At 36.3% G+C, this 20,803-nt stretch overlaps 1 protein-coding gene across 1 annotated transcript in view; it reads right to left on the bottom strand.

Moving 5' to 3' along the window:
- LOC150098849 (mitochondrial glutathione transporter SLC25A40-like) overlaps positions 1–20,803 on the bottom strand; it is a 101,373-nt gene that overhangs the window by 23,202 nt on the left and 57,368 nt on the right. Inside the window, exons 7-8 of the mRNA XM_090405080.1 lie at positions 12,126–12,226; positions 4,026–4,107 (exon numbers count right to left, since the gene is read on the bottom strand). Coding sequence (XP_090261206.1) covers positions 4,026–4,107; positions 12,126–12,226 — 183 coding nt within the window. The remainder of the gene's footprint in view (positions 1–4,025; positions 4,108–12,125; positions 12,227–20,803) is intronic.

Raw genomic sequence — 20,803 nt, 5'->3', positions numbered from 1 at the left:
GCTCAACTCTTATTCACTTTAAAACATTCTTACATGTTATTCTTTTCAATATGAAATTCAATTTTATCCTGCTCAAGACTAAATAGTGATCACTTCCAATTTCAAATCCTCTGTACACTCTGGTGTCCTGCACCAGAGAGAAAACATCACTATCAACAATAACATAGTCAATGAGACTTTTCTTATTCCTTGCCTCTTCTCTTCATGTGAATTTGTGCACATTTTTATGTTGGAACAAGGTGTTAGTAATAACTAGTCCATGTCCTGAGCAGAAATCCAACAGTATTTGCCATTATTATTAGCTTTGCTCTTTTCTCCAAATTTTCCCAAAATATTTTTGTATGTCTGACAATCATTTCCTACTCGCTATTTAGATCCCCAACAAGGACCAACTTTTCCTTTTTCATTATGTCAGTTGCTTTCTCTAAAGCATTAAAAAATTCCTCCACTTCTACCTTAGTAGAACCTTCTGTGAGACCATAGGCACAAATAAGACTCATTGTCCAGTTCCCCATTCTCATATTTGCCCACATCACTCTACTGGAGACTGCCTGCCATTCAAAAAGATTAGCCTCGTATTTAGTGTTGAATACTATGGCTACCCCTTCTTTTCCTTGATTGTCATTGCCTGAATATAACATTTTGTATATATTGCTCAGAAAGATCTCACCAGTTTTTGTCTTTTTTGTTTCAGTCATCCCTATTATGTTGATCTGGTACTTATCTAATTCCTCAGCTAGCTCCATTTGTTTGCCATTCAGGCTTCTTATATTGATAGTACTGGTCTTTAACTCTGGTGATATTGAGTTGGGGGGGGTGCTTTCAGATTTGTTCCAGTAGCTGACTTTTTGTTATTCACCCTGGCTCCCTGGCGAAAACAACGGGGGCCTTGTTTAACTGGGTGACGTCCCAGCCGGCATGAAATTTTGTCATGTTGTACCATCATTTTGTATTTTGGTTTAAGCCAATAAGAATACAATTTGGTTGGCTAAATCCCAAATTTCCAGCCCATCCTCATTCATTCAGTATCCAGGTAGATACCCTACTGGGTGCACCACGAGAAGGTGAGGACTGGACATTAGGTCAGAAGCCCTGGTTGGTTAGGCTATGCAGAGGTCTCCTCTCTCAGTTATATAGCTTTGACCCTTAAGCACCCCTTTCTAATACACATTATTGTTTCTAATACCCAAATAGGGTATTAGAAACAATAATGTGTGCATGTGGATCACAATTGTACATGCTAATTGATTGGAAGGAATTTATGTTAGAGAGAGGTCTGCTGGCCATATTACCAAGTCTTATGCCAAGAAAAAACAAAGAAATTTTCAGTACTCTTAGGCATATGATAGGAAGCATGGAAGCTAGAATAAATCTTGTACGAAAGAGTGAATCATGATACATAGATAGAGATAGCAACAAAAGAGACATAAGAGAGATGACAGTAAACAGAAACAAACAAACAAACAACAAAAACAGACAATATTACAGTATGGTAACATCAACATGACAGGTGAGCTAAGGATTTTTTTTTTCTATTTTTATTAACTTTAAATCTTTTTTTTGGTAATTTTTAATTTTTTTTTACATAATCTGGAAATCCTGCTCTAGAGACCAAGCATGGAACTTTTTCAAGGCACTTTAGGCCTTTAATAAGCAGGGTGGTGGTCTCACACCAGATGAAGAAATTCATCTCCCATCTAAAGAAAAAACTGCAAACATCCATGCCCATGATAGGAATTGAATCTATAGCCTGTTGACTAGAGAGCAGATATGATAACCACTGGGCAGCCAAAAGCAGTTGGCATTTGTGCATGTTGTATATTTTAAGCTTTGAATAAGTCAGAATTTGTTGCTGTTCACTAATTGTTATTCTGATAGATTTTCCAACACTACATTTCTGCTGTCTATAATGCACATAAAACAAGTTCTAAAGGATACAATGTATTGTTCCCTTGTTATTTGAGCTAAGATTATAGGAATCAAAAAGATGTGTGTGTTGGCAGCCTTTTCCCTGGTTGTCATTATATATCAGAATTGACCTGCCTCAGTGGTTAATATCACAAATTCGGATCTGGTATATTATTATTATAATAAGTTAAGAGATTGAGTGAGAGACAAAGAAAATTCAAAAATAATACCTTTACTTACAAATAATTATTATTAGTGTAGATTTATATTAGTATTGTCTTAACAATGTGTGTAAAATGTTTATTTTTTTGCAAGCACTATATACAAATTTGCATTATAAATAAACTTATCTCCTAAAGAAAAAAAAAAAAAAAACAGGCACAAACTTAATGCAATTAAAAGAATAAACATGACACAAGATTTCTTCTCTTCAATATCACAGGATTTGATGAGAATACACAAACTTTGAACTTATATTCTCTCATATCGATAATCTCTTAATAATGGCTATTAAAATATAAATTACTTAACTCATCTGTTTTTCTTCTGAAACAAAATTATTTGTGCACAATTTTTCTTAAAACAAGAACATATTATGGCATAGATGGAATAGATAAAAATCTTCTTTCATACCTTCTCTGCAATATCAGTTCCTATCCTATTTACTTGAAATATTATGATAATTTTAAAGTTCCCTTTTACCTTCTGGAAACTTCTTCCTTTTCCTTAAACACAAAAAGAATTAATCTCATTTGGGTTTACAGTGCTAACTAGAATTCGTTTGTTGCATATTATATCAAAAGGAACTGCCTGTCTTCAGAAGAAACTATATATCACTTTTATCTATGCCACAACTCAGCTTTGTATAAAAGAAATTCATCTGTTAATTTTGGGATAACTGTTTGTTTCCCTCATAATGCTCTTTTCCACCTTTTTAGAATGTCATAAATTAAAGATTGCAAGAATTCCTTTATCCACGTGTAAGCAAACAAAGTTTGCATGTAAAGTAACTTCGCAACTAGACTACTTGTATATAGAGGCTATTTACTTCACATCACTTGCCTTAGTATCCCATAATGCAATGCACATATCCTTACAGACATGTATAATGCTATATATTACAGGAAAGGCCACTATTCAGACTAGTTTCAACCTTTATTGAAGTCTCATCAGTGGGAGCCAGACCCAGAAGTGATACTAAGGTTGAAGTAATGCAGAAGTCATATTTCCACATATAAATAGTCAAAAGTATCGCACCTAATTAATAAAATACTCTGGATTAGAGACAGATATTCAAAGTTTTTCCACTTGGCTATACTACAAATTAAAGATGCCAAGAATTTATATTCTTTGTTTCATCCTTTATCCAAGTGTAATAAACAAATTTTGTGTGAAGTAATTTCGTGACACTACTTGTATATAGATGCTAATGACTTCATATCAATTGCCTTAGTATCCCATAATGGAATGCACATATCCTTATGGACATGTGTAATGCTTTGCATTATGGGAAAGACCATTACCCAGAACGGTTTCAACCTCTACTGAGGTCTCATCAGTGTGAATGTTGTCTCTGTTCAAATCAATGCCACAGCTGTTCTATTATTCTCTCTCTCACTCATTCAACCTCCTCTTCGGATGTACAATCTTTGCAGAAGCACGCCACTGCCCGATGTGGTAAGCAACATGGTGGTGAGATGAAAGCTGCTTGTAAACAATTTGTACACACCACTGGATGTGATGTGTACAAGCAGCTTGAATGAATTCAAGAATAAGCATGAAAGCTGGTGTGTGTGTAGTATGTGGCTTCCCCCTTGACAACTCCCTGACTCCCCAGAGTCACACTTAACAATAATAATATTATTGTTATTATAGAAGTGGTTTAATTTTACCACATTAAATTGAGAAGTACTTTTATACAAAAAATGTTACAATTTACTTCACTATTTTGTTGAACTATATTTTATATTACTTAGTGTTCTCTAGAATAAATTAAAATTTTCAATTTATTACTAATCTATGCACACTAATATATTTTACATGTACAGTGAGAAGAAGATAGCATGCATAATACATATGTACACAAACATATTTAGAGATAATTTTAATGGACTTACTTTTATTAAAGCTCCTCTCTCCTAACTCAATTTGCCGATGAGTTTTGACTACATCAAAAGGAAGTGTTACTGTGGCAGCTATCTATCAAGGAAAAGATAAGTTTAAATTAATTTCAGAGATAATTTTATTTATGCAGTTGCCTCTCTGGTACATGTGTCGTGTGTTAAAACATACTACTTTTAATACTATAAAGAGCCAAGAGGCTAATTTTTTCCAGTGGCGTAAATTAAGTTAAGGGGATAATAAATAATAATAAAAACCGGCTTTAAATAATGAGAGATTTATTATCCCCTTAACCTAATTTACGCCAGAAAAAAATAGCCTTTTTCAGCATGAAACTCATAGATTTCGATCTCCGAGTTTCGTATCCAGCTTTAAAATAATGAGGGATTTATTATCCCCTTAACTTAACATACTACTTTTGTCATATAAACAGAATCTGTGGTTGTCATGGAAACATTATATCCCATTTGTCTTACTTATTAAACCACTAGTTATATATTATTATAATTTAAGAAAAGAACTTAATTAATCTTATAATCTTAAAAAACATGCAGTGAAGCCTTTTGACATTATGTAAACATCTTAGTGCTCTTTGTTCGAAAGCATTAGTGTTCCTTTTGATGAATGAATATCATCAAGATCCAGCCTGTAATTGGATTTAATTTCAACTAAATTTGTTGGCTATGTTCATTTAGGTATTAACTCAAAAAATTATATTAAGTCATACCTAATAAAAGAACAGCTAAACATACTTGGAATCGCTTGATGCATGCAATTGCTTAGCGATACTCATTCCACTAACATTATAAACTTTCATTCTCAGTTGTGAAGAGGATGGATATTAGCCCTTCAGTCTGAGTTCAAATTCCATCTAAGATTTGATGATGGTGATGGTTTCATATAAAGGGGGAGAGAGAGAGAGAGTTTTTTTAATCCTCGGAAACAGTTAAACTGACCCGAGAATACGCATAATTCGTAGAAATGAAAATACTGGTCTAACTGGCTTATTTAGCTGGACTATAATTCCAACCAATAAGCATGCTTTCATTCTATTTTCATAGTTAAGAATGTTTACATTTTATGCATGTATCTATACTAAGGCTACTTGCTTGTATATAGAAGCTGTTGACTTCACATCAAATGCCTTAGTATCTAATAATGCCAAGGTATATTGGTATGTATTATGAGAAGGATCACTATCCAGTTTGAGCCTTTATTGAAGGCATATATTTTTAAAATATTCTGGATCAGAGATAGTTGTAGCAAGTTTTTTTTGTTTGATTCATTAGTTACGCTTAGGTTCAGGATTAAAATATAACAGATATTATTTCTAGAAAAATTTTCCATGTTACTCCTCTAAATGAATATTAATTTTTATAACTATTTGGCCTATTTTTCTTTAGGAGTACTCCTTTTGATCATGTCATTGGCTTTTTACCCAAGTTTTAGGGCCTTACCTATGTTTTAAAGATACAGATACATGAAGAATATAAGGAAGGAATAATTTTGGTATAGCAATAAACATTTATATTATTGCTGAAGTATGACCGAAAGGAGAGGGAGGTTGGAAATGTGAAGATAGAGAGATGTGGGTAAGACAAAAGGTATATGAATTAAAAACCCAGGTTTTAAGGGTGGGCTGTGAATTCTTTGAGAAGAAGGTGAAAGATAGAAATTTTCTGGGGAAAGAAGACGGATAGAATGTGATGAAACAAGGTTAGTGGTGGGAGTAATTGGGTGAGAGCCATTTCAACTGTGTGTTGTCTCCAGAGCTCGTGAGAAAAGTGGAAGCTATGCCATGTCGGCTTGGTGCTTTTTTGTCTTGGATGTATCTTGTGTTGTTTTCTAATTTTTATGTTTCGGAGCTTTTGACTCTTGAAGATTATATAGGGGTGGTGAACGTATATTGAGTTTTTATCACATTTTATGGCAATTGTTTCTGATAATCTAAGCACTGTTTTGTTTTCCTGTATGTCTATTGTTATGGCTTTATCAATTTGTGGGGTATGCTTCTGTTCAAGAGCATGTTCTGAGATTGGTATGTTGCAGTCACGGAAGTGTTCCTGTAGTTTTGCCCATAAAGATCTCATCATGGAACCTGTGCAAGTGACGTCACAGTCTTGTTAGCAAGGAAATCTGTTTACTATATTGTGGTGGTCTAGTATCTCTTTGTATGTGTGAGATTTTTTGGTTTGTGGTGAATGCTTATTTATGGTTGGTATTGGGAAGTTTGCTTTGGTTATTTGATTTTTTTGGACAGGTTTTCGCTGTTTTGTTGACATAATTTATTAGCTGTGTTGGGTAATTTCAGTTTCTGAAAATCTGTGTTAATTTCTTTATTTCTATGTTGAGGTAATTATGTGTAGGCGAACCTTTGTGTTACTCTGTCTCTCTCTCCACATTTCCAACTCCCCCTTCCTTTCAGTCATACTTGAGCAATAATATAAATGTTTACTGCCGTATGCCAGATACCGCTCAATAAGACAACAACCAGGAACATCCTACAAAAGGTATGTCCAAAATTATTCCTTCCTTATATTCTTCATGTATCCATATCTTTAAAACATCAGTAATGCCCTAAAAATTGAGTAAAAAGCCAATGACATCATAAAAAGAGGTACTCCTAAAAAAAAATAGGCTAAATGGCTATAAACATTTCATCTTCCTTTTTTTCCCCTCTTTTACCTTGCGGTGTCGAGGGTTTATTAATCATCAGACCTCAAATCTTTCACAGGATAAGGTGGTAAGCCCTACGCCCTGGTGTATCCAATGTCCTGTAGTGTTGAGTTCTCAAGGCCGGTTTGCCTGCTTTGCGGGATGAAAAACCCCAGGATAAACTGGGGAAAAACCCTACTGTCCACGCCCAAGACAGGCTAACTTGGCTATGGCTGAGGAAGGTCCTTTAGCTCCTCACGTCTCCGACCGGAACCAAACCTAGGACACTCCTTCCCCAGGCATATGGTTGCAAAGTGCACAACCACTAGGCTAACTGCACGGATTTTAATGTTTATAGCCATCCGAGCAGTTAGCACGGATGGCTATAAACATTAAAATATAATTTCTTGTCTATTATGATTTATGTGATATACACAATCGAAAGAACGTGGGCGGTTCTGTATTATGGAATACTAAGGCAATGGTATTGACTTAGGTGTTGACATGATGTCAACACCTATGTGCAAGTACCTAGTCTAGCCATAAACACTGTTAGAACTTAAACAGTGCATAAACCTTTAATCTATCAGTAAGTCATTTACAGCTTTCAGCACATATAACCAGATGTATAACATGCATAAAGCAGCAGTCAATGTTCGAAACGTCCTCCCTTTTGCCTTCATACATGCCCAGTCTGTGAGGCAACATATCGATGGCAGTATGCACAGCATCCAATGGAAACACTGCCTGCTCACTCCAAATCCACTTACAGACTGGTGATGCTGGTGTGTCATTTCTTGCAGGTTACTCTCTCTCAAGCTCTGACCACAATTTGAAGCCCAAAAGATTTAGATCAGGACTTCCAGACAGCCAATCATAAGGTGATATGGTTGGGCACATTTGCCTCCAGCCACTGTTGTGTCGTCCTCACCTTGTGTGCATGGGCTGAGTCCTGTTGGAAGGTCCACTGCCTATCATGAAACAAAGTGTTGTTCAGGGACTGTACCACAGTGTCTTGATCTTGATACACTTTGGTGGAGGTTTTGACCTCCACCAAAGTGTATCAAGATTTATAAACTTTCTCTCACAGAAATGCAACTTAGATACCTCTGATACCCCCCCCCCCCCCAACAAACGATCACTGGCATGGGATGACGACCTCTGAATCCTGAATGCTATGCGACCATCTGGGGAATATACCCAATCATTGTGGCAGTTTAAATGACTCTTCAGTGGTGAAAATCTTTTCACCTGCGAAGATATCTCTGTGTCTGTTGTTTGCATACCGTCAGAGAAGTGCCTTTGATTTTATCACAATCTGCTGCATAAGTTGTGGTGCTAGGAAGTGTCCAGTAGAACGATGATAGGCTCTAACCCCTTAGTCATCAGTTAGTACATGTAATATCATACTCTGTGAAACATTCATCTCTCGCAACATCACTTTCTGCATTCTCACAGGATTATGGACTATGAAGATGCTGGAGGAGCATCTTCATAGTCCTTACAAGCTGCTGCATCCTAACACAGTGTGGTTGACCTGTTCTTTGGTGGTGAAATACATCTTTTGTCCTGTTATAATGGTTAACAGTCTTTTTCAGTTTGTGTTATAATACACAAACATCTTTCTTAACAGTTTGTGTTATAATACACAAACATCCTACTGATCCCGAGTGTTTTTAGCATATTGAAAAAAAAAAAAGATGGCTGCATTCCAATCTTGTGAAGTGCTATTACAGCTACACGGTTCTCATAATCTTCCCACTGCATGTTTATCCGCACAGCCAGGTAACTCTCTCTATACTGATAAACAGGTGAATATTAACTGCACACAGCGCCACTGATGAAACCAGGCTCATACAATTTTGTGACTAGCACTGGGGGTGTGCTGAAGTTAACAGTATTTATGGCAAGAGCCTAGTCACAAAGATACTTCATGTGCAAACCTTCCTTGCTTATGCTTGAATTTAGGATTAAAACAAGAATATAATTTTTTGCCTATAACAATTAATTTACCGGATAACCAAGCAAAAACACTTTCTACAACTACCAATGATGGAAGAAATGTTATAGCCAAGAGGGCAATGGATGAGAAGGATATATCAGACTTTTTAAAGCCTGTAGAGAATTTAATGACTTGGTGAAATAACGAAATTTCGGTAGTAGTTCATCTTTATATAATACAATACAAGTTCTATAGCTTGCAATAGATCCCACTATAGACTGATTTTGAAATGTCTTTACTGATTGGTAGAAAATCAGAGTATTCTCTGTGTGTTTCAAGGAGCTGCTAGAGAAAGAGATGGAATATTTTTCTAATTTGCACAAAGAGAAATTGAATATCAGAATGAAGCTGTGCTAGGGTGCTTAGAGACACTCATGCAATATTGCCTACAGTAATATCTAGAATTTTTCTTAGTTCTTTTATACTGTCCATAGAGCCATATGGCAGTCTGTTGTGTTGTAAAATCTTTTATATATAATTATGTAACTTATCATGTTCGCTTTTACATGCTTTTTTAAGAGTAATGTACTTAGAGAAATGTTAATTTTGTTAGTAATAATCTTGTAATTTTAATAACTTAAATGAGCCTTTGTTAAAATAATATGGCCCAGGATGTCATCATGTAATGCTGTTAACTCATGTCTAATCAGTAAGTCTAATTCTAAGAATAGTGAAGAATTCTAAGATTTGTCATATATGGGAATTTCCAAAGACATGTGAAGTATGATGTCATTATGTCCGAAGGTCAATACACCACATATGGAAAGTTCAAAAAAACGCATGCATGTACAATAGAAGACCAGGCGTATATAAGGCAAGACGTCCAGAGTCTCTTACCTGGGTCTGCCCCCATGTGAGAAGTATTATGTCAATTGTCTCGCCAAGAAAGAGCTGCACATTGCCGCTAAGTTAAGGGTCCTAGCGGGAAATCAAGCACAAGCCTGTAGACAGAAAGACAGGCAAGAAGGAGCATTTATGTGTGAACAAAAGATTCATGTAAAAGGCAGTGTGCTGAACGAGAATTCAATATTGATATAGAATTAGGCTTACACAAGGTATGCCCTATTGTCAGTTAACGTATATATGATCGAAAAGTTATTCTAGATTGTGAATTAGCTTTGAAGGAAGAATATTAAACTAAGTTAGGAAAAATTGAGAATAGCAAAAGAATTGTGATGAAATTGTATACATATGTTAATGTGAATCATTCTGTAAATATTCCTTTTTGATTTACACATGGAACTGATTCTGCCAATGCACTATCCTGAAAAATTCGAACCTGCATAAGATACAAATTTGTGATTTATAATTAAACCATTACTAATTTAAGGTAAGGATTAATATAAGCAGGGAATACAAGCAATATCTGCTTTGTCTTTGGTTTAAAAATCTTATAATCTTGCACTCAATATATAGTCTAATTGGTGCAGTCATAAAACCAATAAATTTGTTAAGACTATATAGTGCAAGGATATGGGATCCAGTAGAAATAAATAAGGGACAGCAGTCAATAGTTAAGGCAGTCGTCCATTCCTGAATATTAAATAAAGAAAACAAAGACAAAGCAGCATAATAGAAAAAAATGACATTATATAACAGTGTGTTATATAAGTTCCCTAAGGTGGACAAAAATTACTCATCATACATGTGTGTGTGTGTGTGTGTGTGGAGTGACTGATCTTCAGAGAGTTGAAGCCCTCAGAAAAGCATACAAAAAGGAGGACTTACATGGCTAAGACTGGTACTGGTGTGGCACATCACCGAGCATTGGAGTGACTGATCTTCAGTCACTCCAACTAACTTGACCATATGGCATCTGTGGATGTCTAATGAACAGGTAATGATGATGATGGATTTTATTTTGGTTGCATATTGCAAAGACAGTTGTTGAAATGAGAGTTGTAGTTTATAATGCTTTGATGTAAACACAAGGAACAGGTGACATCAGGAAATCTCCAGCTGCAATTCTAAATGCTAGTCTTAGCTCTGAATCAGGATAAAGACTACATCTGCAATAAAAGTGCATACAAATGATCTTCTCTGGTGAAAATCTGAATCCATTTGCAAGCACCCAAGCAGAAAAGTGATCAATGGTTTGCTACATTTATCCTTCTAGGACCCTCATACTGCAAGAGCGACAACTTGATAACAGAAATAACTTTGTTAGATAGCATAGCATAGAGATAGCATTGTTGCTGTGGGCATTTCTGACAAGTTTTTACTAGAATGTCTCCTGAACAGTTTTTTTTTTAAAATAGATTTTGTGATCTATCAACCCCTTCTTGAAGGAGGAGGAGGACAGTAGTATGATGCATTCTGTTTCTTGTTTTGACATTTTTTTTTTTGTTTTGTACAAATGGTTCCAATACTGTGTTAGAGGCTTGTTTAGGACTCCTGATTAGAGGATGAAAGATTCATTCTCAAATGAAGGTAGAATTCAGCACCAGAGCTCTCCACCTACCATGGAGATATACATGGACATCTACTATCTGGCAAGCAATGACTAAGAGTTCAGAAGTAGAACACCAAAGCTAACTTGAACTCTGCCCCTGGAGCACAGGGAAGGAGACATATTGTAAATGCCACTGACTCACTCTTGCAAGCAATCCTTGGCTGTATGATCCTGGCTAGGTCAACCACAACCACCCATCTTGCCAAAGCAGTGCAAGACTACCATCTGGATTCTTCTTTCTGGATATCCACAGGTTGCACTACATGGAAGTCTGAAAATAGGAGAGTAAAAAAGACTCAAGAGAAGCAGAGTGAAGAAAAGAACAGAAACAGAATCAAAAATGAAAAGAGCCAGGACCTCTGAGAATTCCCCCTCCACCATGAACAGGTACTCCACACAGAGAAAGTTTCTACACTATGGAAATAAATGTTTGTCTAAAAAAAGAATTTCTCATTTTACTATCTAAATACAAGATAACATGACATAACACTTTGGCTATTCGTATCATGCTAAATTATTCAATCTTTAGTGAGTATATAACTTATTATACTGTTTTACTGTATTATGAAAATCAAGGAATAAAGGTCAATTCCCAATTTTGCTACAGAGCATATATACCGTATATCGCAGGATATATATGCTAAACAAAATAATTTGTAAAAGAACAGCAACGATGTTAACAAATCTTTAGATTACTGTGGAATTGTAATCATCTTTAGATGATCACAATGTCAACCATAAGTTTTACAGAATTATCAGAAATTTTTAATGAGAATACTACAAATAGTATGAAAGTGATATACAATAAAGGATGAGACAGGTTTGTTTCTTGATAACAACTAAAATTTTAATTTTTTATACACAAGTTCAATTTCAATATTCATGTGATAAACTGAAACAAACAAAAAAAACACTTAACTTTGGAACAGAAAAATATTTTGTTTTATTTTAGAATTAAGAATGTGGCCAAATATCTATATTACTTACGCTGCCACTGCAGAATCCAGCTGCAAAATTAAATAAGAACCCCGATTCTTTTTGATGTTGAAATAGCATCTTAGATGTCTCATAGCCAGTCCAGTATATGGCTTAATAAAAGAAAGTCACACATATATATGCATTAATTATATAGTATATTAACATATATACAGGATGATTCCACATCCTTGTTGCAAACTTTATAGGTATATTTAACACTTGAAAACTAATGCAAAGGTTATATTAACAGATGTCAAAAAAAAACCTTTGCATTTCTGATTAGCCCTATGTAAATGCAGTACAAACACCGACAATCTTCAATGCAGAAAGAAGGCAAAATGTCAAGATATAAACATAAATCACTTGGTAAATGGCAAAAGAAACACTATAGGATAAATATGCTGGATGACTCATTTGGCTTGACCATTTCAGCTGAGAACTAGGAGCTGACTCAGAACTGGCATGGACCAAGGAAATACAACTATAATTAAAAGAAAGCATTGCAATGGCCATCAAGAGGTATTGCTGCCATGTGATCCCTGCACACTGTTGTGAATGTTTAAGTGAAAGAATATCAATCAAGATTGCAGGTGATTGGCAGAAGTGAACATGACTCTCATTGAGGTGGATGCTTTTCTAGATGTTAGATGGAGTATTGAGTTCTGCTGGAAAATTAAGCCTGTGTTTGAAAATTACTGTCTGAAGGGAAGGTCCAGCAAGCCTCTCTTTGTAGAGAGATCTGTAGGGAATGCTCAACACCCACCCTGGCATACCTGTGTGCCCATCACAGAAAACTAAGACTATTGTTGATGACATTGTTATAGTTGGGAAGAGGTGGAAGTACATATAAAGGGCTCTCTCTGTGCTTCTATGCACATAATCATAGAGATCAACTTTCTGATTCTCTAACAATGGTGGACTCAATGGTATGACCCACCAGAATGATGGATTCAACTAGTGATACTCTGCAAATGTGATTCTGAATAGGGATAGTTTAGAATCACAGAATTAGAAATAACGTAAATTAAATTAGATGTAAGGTAGTAAGAAAGTTAAAATAAGCTAGGTTAAGAAAAGATCAATGATCACATGCTTGGTAAATTAATATCAATAAATTTTCAGAAAAAGGTGTAAGCTCGACTAGCTGAATCTGTGGCAACCATGACCTGGAGTCAGCGAAGTGTTGGACTCCATCGCTACACACATATATATGGCCGAAGATATAGTATATAAGAGGCCATGGTTGGCTAGATGCATGTCCATGTGCAATGAGAACTGAAAATCTTTAGGTTTTTGATGTGGGATGATAACTGATCTGATAAACACCTAGAACTAAAATGATATTAAAGCAACTGATATAATCACAAGAAAGAACATATCATAAAACCCTTTAACCCCTATGTTTCATCAAACTGTAATAATTTTTTCTTTTATTTTAGGATATATAAGTAGATGTGATGTCTACTCAGATATTTTTCAAGAAATTCGAGGACACAGAGGTGCAGGCCGTCATCAAGTTTATTGTGCTGCAAGAAAAGTCCACAACTGAGATTCACCAAACTGTGTGTGAGACTTTAGGGGGACTGTGCCCCAACATATCCAACAGTTGCAAGATGGGTGGCTAAGTTTAAAACTGGACATCCTGAAAACAACAGAAGCCCTCAGGTCAGGAAGACCTTCCACACAATCCCACCTGAAGTCATCGATGCAATGCATGCCATGATCCTGATGATAGATAAATAGCAGCCAAAAACATTGCAAAGACTCTAGGGGTATCCAGGGAATGAGTTGGAGTCATTATCTACTAACATCTGGATATGCAGAGCTCTCAGCAAAGTGGGTACCCAAATGTTTAAATGCTGACCAAAAGAGAGAACATATGCTGTCCTCTCAAGTGATTTTGGGTCATTTTGAGAAATCAGGCATAAATATTTTGGCTCATATGTGAGTGTTGATGGCTTCATTTCTATGACTCAAAGAACAAACAACAGTCAATGGAGTGGAAACACAAAGGTGTTCTCCAGAGCCAAAGAAGTTCCAAACCCAAAAGTCAGCAAGGAAGGTTTTTGTCATTGTCATACAGATGGTATAGTCCTTACCAAGTATCTCAAAAAAGGTGAAACTGTTACAGCAGCAGTTTATTCAACAGCTCTGAAGGAATTGAAGGAGGTACTGAAGGAAAAACATAGCAGGAAACTGAGCAGAGGCATTGCAGGACAATGTACCCGCTCATGAAACCCAACAGACAATACACAACTTGGGCTTTCAATGTCTGCCTCACCCACCTATTTGTCAGACTTGGGCCTCCCATATGAATATTTCCTTTATCCAAATTTAAAGAAACACTTGAAAGGAACAAAATTTATCACATATGATGAAGTCATATCTGCAGCTGAGGACTGGTTTGTGCAACAAGGGAAAGACTTTTTTTTCTCAGAAGATTGCAAATGATGCAGCATGTTGTAACAAGTGTATAACACTTCGTGGGGAATATGTAGAATAATGTGTAAGTTACATGGTTCCACCTCAATTCCGTCATGGTGATTATCACACCTTTTCAGCACACCATTGTAAGTAAGAATCACATCTAGCCACTGCAACAATACAGTTTGTGCCTCATGGACTGAAAGGCAGTGCTAGCTAGAGTGGCTTTTGTACTGTTACAGTGGAATTGCTCTAGCAATGAGGCCACTAGAATGGAAATATCAAGACAGCAATTGAGACTACATGGGTGCTGCCTCCTACACTGCACCATTCAGGTGTAATGTGCAGGCGCCAGTTCGACTGCAGATGATTAAGGTATTGGTCTGGGTGTCATGGTTCAAAGAGCAGCAATATTCTGACATATATTGAGATTCACCCTTTGATGGCAGTGAAGTAAATGAATCAATGAATGCTGGGAGAGCACAGAATTCAATAAACAGGAAAAGCTTCTTGATAAGAATGACATGCTAAGCATGCATTTCGATTGGCACATCCATAATAAATGTGTACATCAGACAAATCCAGTAAACAAGAACTCATTCCCCATTGCAAAATACTGACATATGAATTAAATAAACAAATTCCAATTCCTGAGGATGAGCCTATTACACCAAATGTGACTCCAGGTATGTCTTCCACATGATTATGCATGTTTACAATCAAGTGATTCATTAAGTTGTGTATAGCTGCTATATACATTGTCAATGTTCATGATGCAACTATAAACTACCAAGATTTGTTAGTTTGGGGATAGAGAATATGTTTTTAAAGTTTATAATAGGGGTAGGAGAAGTATATTATCAATCACTCTGTATGTGTAATACACATACACATCAGGGGTGAATAATCAGGATGTGCCATGTGCAGTGTTCATCCACCGAATAGTACTATCACCGATATCATACTTTTGCATTTATTCATGTTAAACACCCCCCTAATTGTTTCCAGACTTCGCATGATTCCTAAAAAGTAAACACAATATATTAACGCTTCATGAAGAGGACACTTTGATGCATAAACATTGCACCACATTCAGGTTAAAAGCCTGGGCGTGCATTCAAATGCATATATACCTTTGAGCCCTTTGAAAAGATGTATAGATGGTACAGCAGATCAAATTCTTAGTGTTCTAGTAAAACCACTCAGAAGGCGAGGCAGGGTGAGCTCTGAGACAATAGCACCTAAAGCCTCTGATTGGTTATGGTGTCAACCAATCCAACTAAACATTGTCATTTGTCATGAGTTGCTGTTTTTGTTTTCTGAGTTTCATCTGTTTTGTGTGTGAAGTGTGAACTGACGTAGTGGCAAGTTTTTATATGTAATATAGACAAGTTTTAAATATATAATATTCGATAAATTTATAACTTGTTTTGGCCATATTTACAATGGAAAACAGTATTGTAGTCGAAGGAGATAGGTCTCATCCTCCTCCAAATTTTACACCTTTAAGTAATTCATATATATACCAACCTCCTTCATTATTGTTTTCTAATATACAGTATCTTAAAACAAACGCATTGTCCCCAACTGTGTGCAGATTTGGTTAGAATTAATTGATAAATTAAAGTATTCAAAGTTATCCTACAATTAATTGCATTAGACCAATTATGATCAGCATTGATGTGCTATACACTCTTAAAACTTTCATACATCGATAAAAATGTGGTCAATGTGGTCAAATAATGCGAATTTTGTAGCACAGGTTGCATATACCATGACAGCACGTGCACGCACACACAAACACACACACAACCGAAATGGGCACATGACACCACTGATACACACACACACACACACTGCTTGGAAAGAAGTCAATAGACACCGTCATGGACAAGGTGCATAGTACCATGTAATGTGTTATGTGTTTGTAGCTGGTATAAACTAGAGCAACATGATGCTCCCAAGTCAGCGCAACTATGTCTGGGTAAAATCACTGCAAGAAGGGAACTGACAAAGTTTAAAAAAGGCATTGTGATAAGATGTCACGTTGCAAGACTATCAGCAAACTGTTGACAAATTGGGGGATCCCGAGTCAGCAATCAATGATACCCCCCCCCACTGAATGACTCACCACACTCATCGAATGTAAATAGGATGCTACGAAGGATAATATATAAAAACTGCCATTCATCGGCCAAAATATTGAATGTCGAGTTCCGGGTATCAACTGAAACATAAATCTGTACAAAAACATTTGAACTGAAGCTCACAACATGGGTTTCCATGGTAGGACTGCAATATGCAAGCCTCACATTACCCAAACCAATATGTGGCATTGTCTTCAGTGGTGCAAACAGCATGCACAATGGAAGCTTGGAAAGCTGTGTTATGGAGCACTGAATCACACTACACCCTCTACTGAGCAGAACAGGTATGGCAGATGCCCAGTGAACTTCTCTTACCAGAGTGCATAATCCCAACTATGAAATTAGGAGGTGACAGTGTGATGGTATGGTCCAGTTTATGCTGGTTTGGCTTCAGACCTGTGGTTGTGGTGCCAAGAAATATCCAAACATTCTGGATGATGCAATGTTTCCTACTTTGTGGCATTTCTATGGAACTGATCATTATCTCTTTCAGCAAGACAATACACCATGTCATCACAGGGCTGCTGCTGTAACCATCTGGCTTGTAGACATGAATGTCACCACACTTCACTGGCCTCCACAGAGCCCTGATCACAATCCTATTTAACATCTGTGGGATGAACTGAAGCATCAGGTGACATCAAGGGATGTCCGTCCCACAACGGTTTAAGACCTCATTACATGCCTGCAGGAAGATGGCCGAAAATTACCACTGATCACTATCATGCACTTGTGGAAAGTATGCCCATGGGATTGCTGCAATCATCACAGCAAAAGGAGGAACTACATGTTATTGAGGTGGGCACAATTGCTGTTTGTTCCTCACACTATTATGTCTGTTGACTTCTTTCCAAGCAGTGTATATATACAGTGTGTGTGTGTACACACTAGCTAAGGATGAACTACATTTTTATATGTATACGAAAAAAATTTCATGACTACAGCCAAATGTGGACAAAACTTATTGCCAGCATACTAATAAATTATATTACACAAAAAATGTGTTATAAATTTTGTACAAATTAAACTGCAATACATTTTTGGAAAAAGTTACAAATTTCCTAAGGATGTGTTGATGAATTAATCTACAGTGCTAACAGAAAACTATTGGAGAGACATTTCAGTATGAAATATATCTACTCCGAACTGTGATGCGGCTCTCATAATGGCATACTATGCTTAGCACCAAGTGATTCAGGAATTCTTGAGGCAAACTGGCCCACTCCTCCTCCTCCTTCAGAGCAAGGATAAGCTGTGTTTGTTTTCTAGAGAAGAATTTTGAGCAACAATGTGTCTATTGTATCCCAAATAATTTCTATGGGGGATGAGATCTGGGGAGCATGCTGGCCACTCGATTTGATTAATGTCCTCAGTCTCCAAAAGTATCTCCACTGCTCATGTACAATGTAGTGTGTGTGTGGCATTGTCATCCATAAAAATCAATTTTCTGCCTACACAACCACGGAAAATTCAAACATTTCTAAGCACTATGTTGCAATATTGTTCACCAGTCATACCATATTTACTCGAATATAACATGCCCTTGCATATAACTCACATCCCTGATTTTACTTTACGAAAAAAGAAAATAAAAGTTTTGCATACACCTTGCACACAAAAAACATTTTAACACATTGCATGTCAGAGCGACTCGCTCGTAACAGTAAATGCAAGAAAAGTAAGTAGTTTTATTGTATCACTGAATAACGTATAGGGACATTTGCAGTCTGTGTAATATATTTGTCAACAAATTGTGCAATTAGAGACAACTGAGATAAAATCAGCACTAACTAATGAATCACATGCCCCCTCCCACAGAAACTATGCTGTGTATATATATATATATATACAGCATAGTTTTTGCTCGAGTCTATATATTATATATATATAGACTCAAGCAAAACAGTATGTTGTACTGCCAAACACAGTAACTAAAAACTATTGTCCAAACATTTGTCCAAATTTTCAATTAAGTGTTTGTTTGATTGCATTTGAAATTTTCGATGTCATTAAGACATATCAAAAAGGCTACATTCAAATAAAATTCTACCGGTGAATTGAACCTAACGTGGCGTATAATGTGTGTGCAAGTCTGCCTGCCAGCCTGATAAAGAAGTGGCACGCAAACAAGCAGCAATAAAATTCACCCGAAGGGTTGAAACTTTGTGTCAGTTGAGCCCCGCCTGCACGATGTGGAAGCGGTACATAAACAGTAATGAGAAGACACGTTGGAATGATAAACAGGTGAAACATTACCTCGACATGAACGTGTTAAAACTAAGAAATATATAGTGAATGTTGTTATGGCAGTTTCAGATATTTTAGAATTCTGTTGAATAGAATCAGCATTTCAACTTAACAATTGTCAGCTTGCCTTTGTTGCTGAGTCGTGCAATCTTTTGTTAATACTACACCAATCATGCACACATCTTCATAGCTTCTCTATCTCTACCAGCTTGTCATTGCTGACTATTTCAGGCTCTGCTTTCACTTCTCATTAGTCATTTGTGAAGGATTGTTCATTCTGTATTTCAAGTTTTGTAAATTACTGGTAATTTTTGCTTGAAATATGAAGAAATGTTCAAGTTACAGTGCTGGTTTTAAACTGAAAGTTATGATAAACTTAAAGATCTTATGATTCCAAAATGACAAGCAAGAATGGAACTGTGTGTTTTAAGTTAATTACAGAAGTTGTTGCTAAAGATTCAAATATATCGTGTGATGAAGGTGAGTGGCCAATTGCATAAATAACTTTGATAATTAAAATTTAAATGCATTAATTTTATAAATAATGTAAGCAATTATAAATTATAATGAATACTGAGGATTTAATTATAAATATCAATTCAGTTTTTGCCTTGGTACTGCTCCAAGTACCACTGAAAAGCTTTGGTGTCTGAAAATCCCTGCATATATCTCACACCATGATTTTTTTAACTGTCATTTTGGAAAAAAAGTGAGAGTTATATTCGAGTGAATACGACAGTCCCTTTTTCCAACACTTGTAGTGCAGTGCATCTATTAAGCATAATGCCTCCTCACACTATGACTACCCCAGAACAAATGTATCAATCCCTTTCAAGAACATTCTTGCTATGGTAAGCAGTACCACTTTCATGTCAGGTAAAGTGTCATCTAGAATCAGTGGAAAGACAAAAACAACTCACCTATAAAGAATATATATTAGCCCGTTGGTGTCTTGTCCAATTTTTATGGATACAACAGCACCGAAAATGTGCCTGACGAACTGTGGATAAAGGGATGCACAGATGCAGGCATTTGGAAGTACAGGCCTACTTTTTGCAATTTTTTTTTATATTTTTTATGGCATAAAGACATCCAAAGTCATACTGCACCAGGACATAATAGTATATATGGTAACTAGTTAGTAGGACAATCACAAACATCCATGCCCTTGGTGGAATTCGAACCTTCACCCTCTTGGCCAACTAGGCCAATACTCACTGCAGACACCTTGTCACAGTTTGTTGAGATATTGCATACCTGTGCTTGAATGGAGCCGACCATGATGCATCAATTATGTTTTGCTATTATAACCAAAAGTCTGTCTTCATGCTCCAGTGAGGCAACCTCTTAGCAAACATCTGAAATACATTCCATTGGTTATTGGTGTTTGAAATGCTGCCCAGAGCCTGGATACAACACTATGGAGATTCCAAACACTCTGGCAATAGCAATAATTCTGTGGCCTTCTTCAAGTTTCCCAATAATTCTTCCCTGTGTGAAATCATCTAGATGAAGTTTTTGTGACATTACAAGACATCCAAATTTACAATTTATTCCTTCATGAAAAGAGTTTCCTTCAAACACAATTTGCTTAGTGTAGCCTTTTACTTTTTATCCTGTTGAGTGCTACCATGTGCCTTCTTTGACGCAATTTGAAAATTTGCATGTATACTCACTTTCTACTCGATATCATCAATTATAGAAACTGTCACAAGCTGATTTGTCTGAATTTGCAGTTGTAATCTTCAGAAATAGTGTTCATCCTTAAGTTTTGGACAACGGTATATATCATGAATCCAGTGGCATAGCTAGGGGGGGGGGGTGCGGTCTACTCTGGGCAGCACTTTGAACCTTTTTGAACTTTTGCAG

This window comes from Typopeltis vanoorti, chromosome 15, assembly GCF_054136105.1.
Source record: "Typopeltis vanoorti isolate ZY-2024b chromosome 15, IOZ_Tvanoo_1.0, whole genome shotgun sequence".
In the NCBI taxonomy this organism is placed as follows: Eukaryota; Metazoa; Arthropoda; class Arachnida; order Uropygi; family Thelyphonidae; genus Typopeltis; species Typopeltis vanoorti.
This window is presented reverse-complemented; position numbering and strand designations above follow the sequence as displayed.